The sequence below is a fragment of the Sphaerodactylus townsendi genome, linkage group LG11 (genome assembly GCF_021028975.2).
Source record: "Sphaerodactylus townsendi isolate TG3544 linkage group LG11, MPM_Stown_v2.3, whole genome shotgun sequence".
Classification (NCBI taxonomy): domain Eukaryota; kingdom Metazoa; phylum Chordata; class Lepidosauria; order Squamata; family Sphaerodactylidae; genus Sphaerodactylus; species Sphaerodactylus townsendi.
In genome coordinates, this window is record NC_059435.1 from 48921297 (window position 1) to 48932613 (window position 11317).

The following is an 11317-nucleotide window of genomic DNA, read 5'->3' on the forward strand; positions in this document are numbered from 1 at the left end:
TATGAAGGCCCTCTTCTCTTTTTGCAGATGACTAAAAGAGAAATGACAGGCAACTGCTTCTAGTAGTAGCTCAGTTCTAGCCTTAATAGTTCACTTACTCCTTGGAGAAACTAACTCCAGCACTTCCCCTCTTGTTACTTACAAGATGGGGCTAATAATAACAAACATTAAGACAATTGCTATAACGAATACTGCAATCATGCAAAAGAAAGTACTGTGAACCCTTTAAATCATTAAATAAATCATTAGTGATGTTATGCACTGAGTATATATGTAGCATGTACCCACTGGCATGCCAAACCCAACTGCAATTTGCCTGCATGCCTAAATGCACTAATACCAACAAATTATTTACACGAGTAACAACTGAAGTAGGGCCACATAAATTATTCCAGCAATTATGTACATGATTAGAAAAATCACAATATTTTTCTTTTTATTTAGGGAACTAGCCACAATCATTTCGCAGTCTTGTTTGTTAACATTAATTTATATGTTACAAGCCCCACAAGAAGGCTTTCAAAATGTAAGGTCAGGTACGATTGAATGTTTATCAGGAAACACGTTCTGCTGAGTTATGTAGTCTTGGGTGTGTAAATGCCGTCAAGTTGCTTCTGGCTTCTGAAAACACCATGAATGAACATCCTACAATAAGTCCTATGTTTAATAGTTCAGATCTTGGGCCAGGGCTTCCTTGATTGAGACAATCCATCTCATCTTGGGTCTTTCTCTGCCATGCAAATAAGACAAGGACCACCACTGGCAGGCCTTACATCTAGGCAAAACAATGCAGTCCAGGCCACAACCAGCCACACTTAAAAGCCTGAACTAAGGTGTATGACGCCCATCAAGAATTTAAAAAGGGATATTATTGTAACCCATGCCATTTTATTTTTACAGGCCCAAGTTGAAGAAAGACGTCCAGCAGCTACAACCTATGCAGAAGAACAGACGGGATAAAGAAGCCTTTGATTATTAACTGTTTGGACTTTCTCACTTTTCTTTATTTACTGGGCACTGTAAGTAACTGTAACTGTTTTGAGTGCTTTTCTTGAAAGACATTGAAGATTTTGTATAATTGTGATACACACCCACACACACACATATATATATCCACCATGATTTACCTCTAATTGATATAAAATTGTTGTATTTAAATTAAAGGTTTGTTAATTTGTTAAAACAATTTCATATTTGTTCGACCAGTCACAGGGTGCCATCATTTTATTAAATTTTAATTTTTCTAGGTCTCCAATGGAGATTGATGAATACAAGAATAAGGTTATATTATACGTAGTAGGCTAATTAATGCGCGTTTAAGAAAAGAGACCCCGCCCCTCAGACAGCGCAACATGATGTCACTGCCTTGTAACCGCGGCAAAGTACAGGACGCGCATGCGCACTCTTCCAGCTCTTTTCTCAACAGATAACGGCTTCCAAGACGGAAGCCCTAAAAGCGAGACGTGTTAAACAGTTCACAAGTTCTAAGCCTGATTCTGATTTTCATCACAGCGGAACCCAGTTTAATTCTTCTCCGTGTTCCCATAGACCTACCTTCAGCTATCGCTTTCTCCCCCTCACAAAGTTCACTTCCCGGTTCACAACAGACGTATCCTGAACTAAGAAACAAGAAATAGCGCAAAAGCGCATGCCCGAGAGCCCTCCGACAGTCTGTCTTCCCTCTCCGGAAATGACGTTGCCTGGTATTGGGAAGCGCCCGCCTTCTACGCGTCTCTGTTGCCGTAGTAACTAGCTGCGATCCTGTGAAGAGCGGAAGTGGAGCTTCCCGCCAAGTGTTGGCCTGAGTGAAGCGCGGAGAGTTTGACTGAGGCATGGCGGATATTTTCGAAGGGCCTCGGCCTCGCATAGCCACCAGTCAATTGGCGCAGCACATCGGGAAACCCGTCTGTTTTGTGGGGCGGGTGGAAAAGGTAAGCCTGTCAGCGCTGCTGAGAAAGGCCTTGGCTTAGCCCACGAAATCATACCCCCACCCCCCGTCCCAGCTATGGTTGTCCCTAATTTATACGGACGACCCTGGTTTCGAATCTTTGCTTCTGGCATACGAATGCTCTGAGAAAATCTGCTAAACTTGTGTGAGCTGCTGAAGTTTTCTTTGCTCGGTTTTCAGTTCTTCCGCCTGGGTTTCTAGGAATTGCGTTTTTGATAGACTCATGAGGTCCCTTCCACACCTGCAGAATACTGCACTTTCAATCCACTTTCACAATTGTTTGCAAGTGGATTTTGCTATTCTGCACAGTAAAATCCAGCTGCAAAGTGCACTGAAAGTGGATTGAAAGTGCATTATTCTGCAGGTGCGAAAGGGGCCCCAGAAAGAAATCCCACTGCAATTAACTGGGCTTTTTCTTAGGTCAGTGTGAAGGACTGTGTTGTCTGATCATGCATAGATCAAGCCCGATAAAATCTGTTGGAGAAATTGACAGCTTGCACACTATTTTGGGGCATTGTGGTCATTTTGAAAGACGTTGTGTGAGGTTTGTTTATGGATTTTGGTTTTGATCTACATCCTGTTTTTGCACACACTTGAAGCTGTGCTCAGCTTGTGGTTCTCTTTTAAGTTGCTTCTAGGGCTGTAAGGCAATTCTGAAAACAAAACATTTTATATATTTAAGAAGCATGTATGGTACATTGATGCAGAGTAAATGGATGTTCTCTTGTTTGAAATTTCTGTTATAAATTTTTATTGCACTCCTGTGAGAAATTCAATGGAGTTTATATGCTTCTTGTCTTCTACATTTTGCCGTCATAGCATGACACATCAGCTAATTGATAAAAGCATTTAAGGTCAGTGATCTGATGTCAGTTGCTCATAGTAATGGTCAAATATGGTTACTCCATCAGTTGAATCATTACATGATGTCACTTTAAAGCAACTGGGTGTTATTTAGCAACACAGTGTTAGGCATTCTTGTTATTGACTGTTTCTCTGTATGGGTAAAAGTCTTTTGAAAATAATATGCTTTCACATCTTTGCAGATCCACGCATCTGGGAAGTATTTCTTTCTGTCAGATGGAGATGGAAAAAATGCAACTATTGAGCTCAGTGACCCTGTAAGTAAGAGCATCTTTTGGAAGACTTTTTGTGTTTGGTTTGTCCCCCCTTTTTTTGCATGGCATTAATTCTAGAGACGGATGACCTGGTGCATCAGTAGACCAGTTTATGAGGGACAGTTTTGAACTTTCATCCAGACAAACTGCTGCTGTCCTACTGAAGTACAGTGGCAAGTATTAACACAATTGCATTAGTGGTTGTCCCAGGAAAGCAAATACACTTGCTTGCAGCAGCGGATGCATCCTAGGACATGTACTTCCTATATCCAACAGTAATTTCCCAGTAATGGAAACCACTCCTGTCAACATGATCTCATTTTCCCGCCTTCCTCCTTGAGCGGAAGACTGGTGGGATCCCTAAAATGCAGTTCCTGGTGATAGGAAACCCTCAGGAACAATATGAGCGTCAAATCAATGCAAATCAGCTTCCATTACCAGACAATAACCTCTGCCAGCTCTTCTGGAAGTAGAAGAGGGCTGAAGGAGAATCCACTTCCCCTTCTTGCTGCAACCACACTAGCTTTTGTTGTTTCTGTTGTCCTGACCATGTCAGTTGTATGATTCCCATCATAGCCTTTTCATAAGTTTAAAGAGCTCCTTGCATCACTAGAAAAGAGATAGTATTCAGCCCCTTATCTTTGCTTTCAATTCTTCTACTGTCATGGTCTATCAGCATATATGATGCCTTACAGAGCTACATGAGTAAAAATTATTTAGATGATCCATAGAAAAATCTCTGGCCCCAGAAGGTCCCTTTGGAAATACAGAAAAGAATAGGGGGAGGAAGAGGTAATTGGAGGAGTCAACCAAATGCATCATGGGGCTTTCAGGTAGGGTTTGAAGAAAGAGAATGAAAGCAGCGTGTAGATTATCTGTGAGTGTGTTGCAGATGGGCAGCGTAATCCAGAGGTTCAGGTGGCCAGGACAATGCTGCCGTCGTTCCACTGCCTCCAGAGGGCTTTCTGGCGGCGGGGTGGGTGGAGGAGGGTGGGACAGAAAAAGCAACCTGCCACTGTGAGAAAGCCCTCCCTAGGGCTTAATAGACATATAACATCCAAAAGGGTGGCATAAGTCCAAGGCCCAAGCCGCAGTGTAACTGGCTGCAAAGTTGGGATGGAAGCAGACTAATGTTGGCTCCATCCCCAGGCACACCTCTGGCATTCCCCCGCAATGCTGATGGAACCACTGTGAGTGCTGACATGGCTCCCAGCACTGTGCCCTAGAAGGCTGCAGTGTCCACTCTCTGGCATGTGTGCCCTGGGGAGGACAAATCCGAACAGCACAAACATGCTCCACATTCACAAGTGAATTTGTACCCTACCCCCGCCTCCAGATTGTACTGATAGAGCGACAAAGGAGATTGGTTTGGAAGCAGAAAGCTTTTCTGTGCTACTTCACAAATACAGCTTGTCCTGTCATTTATTTTTCCTAATGGCATATGCAAAAGATGAACTCTGTTTTAGTTAGCCTGAAAAAATCTTTTAAAATTAATTAGATGCTAACAAGTAATGGTGCTAATAATTAAAAAGGAAAATCCTGCACCTCTTTCTTGCAAGAAATTTTACAGGAGTTTGTAAAATGCATTTGTATATTATCTGCCTGATATGTTAAGCAAAAGTGGACAACAACCTTAACAAAAACTTTTAAAAAGAGAAACTTTAAGATGACTGTTTACTTAATGATCTGCAAATTTTCTAATATTCAGAATCATTATTTGTTTATATGGTTTGGTAGCTATCTGAAGAGCTTTCAGGAGTCATTGAAGTAGTGGGAAGAGTTACAAATCAAGCAAACATCTTGTGTATGTCATATACCCAATTCAGAGAGGATAAAAGCATGTTTGGTAAGTCAATTAAATACTTCTGAATTGTTAACTGTACCTCATTAATACTTACCATATTTTTGATTGAGTTCATAACCCTGTGGAGAATTGATTCCCTACTGGTCTTGAAGCCTTTTCCATTGAAGGCCAGCTTTAACATAATATTTTCCTCCATGCAAGTATGTCTTGGAATGAATCTTGTAAAAACGGATGCATAAAAGCAAAACTGAAAATCCATGTGGATTTTCATTTCCAGGATAATGTATTTCCCATGCTTCTATGCTTTGGCAGTCTACTAACAGAAGTCATTTACTGATGAATTTGTATAGCTGTTTTCAGAGGGCAAGGTTGCTTCATATTTTATCATCTCAAAAGAATTCATCTCTGTACTTGCTCATCCAAATTGGGGCTTGGATCCCACCTTCATCAAACCTATGACTCCCCCTTCAGCCCCTTAGGTATTTCTGAGGGTCCCTATTCTTTAGAAGCAGCTTGGTGGGGGAGATATTAAGCTGTAGCCGGAGTGGGAAGGTGACAAAATAACATTCCTCAGACAGAAATTTTCTTTGTGGAAATTTTAGTTGGGGTGCAAGACTGAATGATTCTGCTTACTTACAAAATTGTGATATGACTCAAAAGGCATCTACTGTTTCATCTGGTGTTTACTTATTAAAGGAGAACTGCTGTGAGGACAGCTTGCAAATATAGTGAACTTTTAGTCATGGGGTGTTGGCAGTTGATTCATGCTGGTTCAGTGATAACCATGACATGTGTAAAAACCACCTTTTGAAATATTTCTGGTTGTGTTAACTATTTGCAGTATCTAATTGAGGAGAAATTTCTTTCAGAATTAAATGTAAAGTGTAACTAGTACTTATCAGTAATGTCTAGTATATTTTGTTTGCCTGCACTAGTAAATTTACTTCTCCTTTTCTCTATTTTTTTCAGATCTTTCACTATATAACGAAGCTCTAAAAATTATCCATGAATTTTCTGAGTATTACCCTTTTGGGGCTGAAGCATGACTGACACTTTCTCTAATGACATCAGAATGGACAATTCTATAATATTTAATATGACAAAAACTGTGGGAAATAAACTTGCTTAAAATGTTTTTGGAGCAGTCTGGTGTGCTAACAATGCAGTATAGAAACTGTTGGATTTGGATTCTTACCAGTGAATCTAAATAGAAGTTTAATCTCGGAGAAACCCAGTTTCCAGTGAAAAGCAATATTTCTTGATAAATAAACATCTGACTATTTTTAATAGACTAACATTCAGGTATATTGGGGCTCAGGATAAAAATATACAAAAATACCTATTAATTTTATCTGTCTGGCTTTTCTTGTCATGTTTTATGGGACTGTGTGTGTGTGTGTGTGTGTCAAAGATCCCTCGAAAAAGTATTGTTCCCTCTAACAGCAAATAGCATGATTCAGCTCCTGTTGGGCAAGCAGTGAAACTCAGACAGAATACAAACTGTTGCTTTGGCGGATGTTTGGCAACACTTTGTTTTCCATACTTATTCCTAGTTATAAAATCTTGATAAAGTTTGCAGCTGTGAAATCTTGGTGAAGTTAGCAGTGTCTCATGGCAGGTGGGAGAGATCGTGGCTTACGAGTTATTCATAGATCCAAGAAACGATTTAAGTGCACGGCACTCTCTAACACACATGCCTTTTATAAGCCCTCCTTCAGGTGAGCCAGAAAACAGCAAGCTTCTCTACCTCTCACATTTTTAAAATAGCTCACCTGAAGGAGGCCTGTTCTTTATAATAGAACAATAATAAGATATGGCAAAAGTAAGAATTGTCACAACTCTCTTAGCATGCTAGAATGTTAATCGGTTGATGTTGTTTGAGTCGTTGAAAATATCTTTGTCCTCTGATTTGCCACATGAACCAGCAAATCCTTGCTATAACAACCATCGTCAGTTTTACTTTTAGGAGGTATTGATGGAGGGAGGGAGAGGACTATTATTAAACGGAACAAGAGTATTCTGGTTAGTTGAAGTAACTGCTGTTTGCTAGAACTCAGTTAGCAGATTAAGAAGAATTGGTAGAATCTTGCTGAAAACTGCAGAGTCTAAGGCTGATTCCGCATGGGCCAAAAACAGCAGTGTGAAAACAGTGTGAAAATGGTGTAAAAGGATTTAAAAGGGTGTAAAAGGGTTTATACTGTTTTCATACCGTTTTCACACCGCTGTTTTTGGCCCATGCGGAATCAGCCTAAGAGAAAACTGTAGAGTCTAAGAGAAAACAACGGACCGTTCTAGTTTTCTTGCATTCATTATTCAGAATTTTCTTTCAGCAAAGGGAACGAATGGTATTGGTTACATGACTAAATATCAGATTATTATTCACAGTCTACCCTAGTTGATAGAAATGTCAAGTGCTAATTAAGCATTCATGATGCTTACTGTTACTTTCAAACTGGGCAAGTTACTTTTTAAAGTCTCCTGTTAAACTCTAGCCCTGAAGGAGAGTCTTCAGTAACTTCAGGGGACAGGAAATAAAAGCAGTCTGCTGCCAGTCAGTAGGGATAAGAGTAACTGCAACAATATAAAGCAGGAAACAGAGTTGCATTAGGTGCTCCTTCTGCAGTGTAATTTCCCTGCGTCCCATTAAAGTGGGAGTCAACTGGAGTAGTATAAAACAGGCTCTGGATTATGACTGTACAGTGTCTTGCCAGTAACAGTACATGAGATAAAGAAAGAGCAAGCATGCACAGTCATTGGGGGAAAGGGCAGGTGAGAAGGAGAGAATGGGAATTGAGAGGCCTGTGAACAGCGGAGGATGATTTGGAACTAAAGTCAGGATGATTTGGAACCAAATGCAACAAAGGCCGTTTCTGCATGGCCAGCTGAGCAGGGGTGCATTGCCATAGTTCGCGCAGATGCACCTCCGTCGGTCATTCACATGAATGGCCCCGCTGGCTTCGCAGCCGGCGTCGCTGCCTTGGTACAGGTTGCGCAGCTCCTGGACGCCTCCTACCTCCTTCTGTCGCTTTGTGGAGGCCAGGGGACACGTTCCCATGGCCAGAGCGATTACTCTGGGGTCGGAGGCCAGGAGGCGTAATCCCTGGCCTGCTCAAAGTGACGGAAGGCAGCAGGAGGTAGGTGTGATCCCTGGTCTCTGCAAAGTGACGGAAGGCAGCAGGAGGTAGGAGGCGTCTGGGAGCGGCTCAGGAATTACGCTGGCTTCCACCTGGTGCCGTTTGCTCGGCAACGGAGGAAAGCTGCTGTTTTCCAAAATGCTGTTTCAGGAGGGAGGGAGCCCTACTGAATCAATTTGGCAGTGGTGCCCGTGCGAAGGTTCCCCCCCCCCTTCCAAACGTCGTCTTACCCATTTCAGCCCATGCAGAAACAGCCAAGGAGCTGGGAGAGGGGGCTGGTAGGAGTACAGGACATTCTTTCTTGGCGGGAGTAGAAAGAGATGCCCAGGTACATTATGATTATCATTGTCTTATTGTCATTTGAGATCAAGCAGAAGAGTTGCATCTGTTCCCAGAAAACATATGGACCTGTTGCTTCATAAAGACTATGCAGTTTTCATCCCGCTGAAGCAAATAAAGCACAGAAAAAGTAATGGTTCCACAGCCAAGTATTGCTAGTGTGGGATACATATATGGAAAATCCATATATTTAATTAATATTGTTTAAACATTTTAAACAGGCAAGAAACATGGGGAAATGCTTGCTGAAAGAATCAAACAACATTGCCTCTAAATGTGTCTGGATCTGGACTGACAAATGGAGTGGCTATAAAATTCTGCATGGTTAGGTCTAGCATGAATCTGCACGGTACATATTCTATATTCATGGTACATAAATTTATATGCCTCATTCCAGATAGCAGTTTGATTTTGGTCATTAGTGAGGAGCATTCAAGTTGGCTAAAGAAGTTCATAGTATATCCTGAATTACTCTGCCTCTTGAACTGAGCTGAATTTCTGCCAAGCGAAGGGGAGTCTGGCATACAAAAACTTGAACTGGAAAAAAGTATCACTAGACTTCTGCTTGCTTTTTTGTGCAATAGAAATTAGTTTCAGTTCATGACTTATGACGAACTGAACAATTTTTTTAACAACTTTGTCTTGCTGATTTTTTCCTCTGTTAGTTGCTATGACATCATTCAGGATTGGTGTTCTGCAGCTGCAGCACACTATAAAATATGGTGCAAGTGGTAACTTCCTGAATCATTAAAAGCCCAGGGAAGCTATATGAACAATCTGAATCGGTGAGCTTGACAAAAAACAAGAAGTTTTCGCATTTTATTGGTTTTTACAGTTTTTAGGAAAGAGTAACTGCCTGAGTGATTTAATATCTTCAGAATCTAATGCAAAAAGCACATTGCTCAATAATTCAACACAGGCCAGAGTTGATGCATATACAATGCAGCATGTAAAAACTGATTGAAAGCAGGGATTGTGGCTTACAAAAAAGATCTGCCTAGCCAGCATTTTCTTCTGTCTCTTCAACCATTTCTTCTGTCCACAGCAGATTCTTCCTTCTAAGAGTGCAGGTTTTTCTAGCAAAGGAGGTAGGCCAGGTACAACGAGTTGGGTGGATGTAGTAGGCCATTATCTTCCCACAGAAGAAATGGTATATAGGAGATGGTCCATCCTTCTCACTTTAATATGCAACTTATCCCTGAAATCAGGCTCCATCCCTGAAGACTGGAAGATGGCCAATGTCACACCAATCTTTAAGAAAGGATCTAGGGGGGACTCGGGAAATTACAGGCCAGTCAGTTTGACATCTGTTCCTGGTAAATTAGTAGAATCTATCATTAAAGATAAAATTATAAAACATGTAGAAAAGCAAGACCTGCTGAGAAAGAGTCAGCATGGCTTTTGCAGAGGCAAATCCTGTCTTACAAACTTACTAGAGTTCTTTGAGGGTGTAAACAGGCATGTGGACAGAAGTGAACGGTGGACATTCATGCTTTGGATTTCAAAGGCTTTTGACAAAGTTCCTCACCAGAGACTGTTGAAAACTCAGCAATGAAGGGCCAGGAAGTCCTCCTATGGATTAAAACTGGTTGAGAAACAGGAAGCAAAATTGAGTGTAAATGGGGAAGTTCTCACAATGGAGATAATAGGGAGTGTAGTGCCCCCAAGGATCCGTTTGGGACCAGTGCTCTTTAACCTATTCATAAATGACCTGGAAGTAGGGGTGGGTAGCGTGTTTAGCCAGGATTTGCGAATGATACCAAATTATGTAGGGTGGTGAGAACCACAAAGGTTGCGAAACTCCAAAGCGGACCTTGATAAATTAGATGAGTGGGCTCAGAAATGGCCAATGCAGTTCAATGTAGCTAAATGTAAAAGTGATGAAGTGATGCACATAGGGCAAAAAATCCAAACCACATACTGCCTTCCACAGGGGTCAGTGCGCTATCAGTCTGGCAGACCGGGGAAAGGGATTTAGAAGCGTCTTAGTTGATAGTTCCATGGGAATGTCAACTCAATGCATGTAGCTTCTAATGAAAAGGCAAACTCTATGCACAGGGGATCATTAGAAAGGAATTGATAATAAAACTTCTGAATTGTCATGCCCACTTATATACAAAACCGTGAATGCGTTACGCCTTGGAGTACTGTGTCCAGTTCTGATGCAGCGCATCTCAAAAGGATATTGAGGAGATAGAAAAAAAAGTGCAGAGAAGGGCAAGCGAGGATGATTGAGGGGACTGGAGCACCTTCCCTGCCAGGAAAGGCATGCAGCGTTTTGGGACTCTGGAGTTTGGAGAGGAGAGGCTGGCTGAGGGGATATGATTGGGGAGTCTACAAAATTATGCATGGGGTAGAAAATGTTGACAGAGGGACATTTTTCTCTCTTTCTCACAATACTAGAACCAGGGGGCATTCATTGAAAATGCTGGGGGGGAAGAATTAGGACTAATAAAAGGAAACACTTCTTCACGCAACGTGTGATTGGTGTTTGGAATATGCTGCCACAGGAGGTGGTGATGGCCACTCACCTGGATAGCTTTAAAAGGGGCTTGGACAGATTTATGGAGGAGAAGTTGATTTATGGCTACCAATCTTGATCCTCTTTGATCTGAGATTGCAAATGCCTTAACAGACCAGGTGATCGGGAGCAACAGCCGCAGAAGGCCATTGCGTTCACATCCTACATGTGAGCTCCCAAAGGCACCTGGTGGGCCACTGCGAGTAGCAGAGAGCTGGACTAGATGGACTTTGGTCTGATCCAGCTGGCTTGTTCTTATGTTGTTATGTTCTTAAGGGCTTTCGTGGTGTTCCCTAGAGTGGCAGTAACCTGGAGGGCATAAAATGTCCCACACCTTTAGCAGATGTTACTTATCAGGGAATGTTGGAAGAGACAATGTGGTGTAGTGGTTAAGAGCAACAGATTCTAATCTGGAGAATCAGGTTCAAGTTCCCACTCAAGTGATCCTGTGCC

At 41.8% G+C, this 11317-nt stretch overlaps 2 protein-coding genes across 2 annotated transcripts in view; one reads left to right on the plus strand and one right to left on the minus strand.

The window, feature by feature from the left end:
• The window catches only part of UMAD1 (UBAP1-MVB12-associated (UMA) domain containing 1), a 49488-nt gene extending 47654 nt beyond the window's left edge, over positions 1-1834 (minus strand). Inside the window, exon 1 of the mRNA XM_048510485.1 lies at positions 1555-1834. Coding sequence (XP_048366442.1) covers positions 1555-1834 — 280 coding nt within the window. The remainder of the gene's footprint in view (positions 1-1554) is intronic.
• RPA3 (replication protein A3) lies at positions 1709-6221 on the plus strand. The gene is made up of 4 exons (XM_048511255.1): positions 1709-1931; positions 2995-3069; positions 4804-4912; positions 5840-6221. The coding sequence occupies exons 1-4, from the start codon at positions 1833-1835 to the stop codon at positions 5914-5916; spliced, it is 360 nt and encodes a 119-aa protein (XP_048367212.1). The 5' UTR covers positions 1709-1832; the 3' UTR covers positions 5917-6221.
• The last annotated feature ends 5096 nt before the right edge of the window (positions 6222-11317 follow it).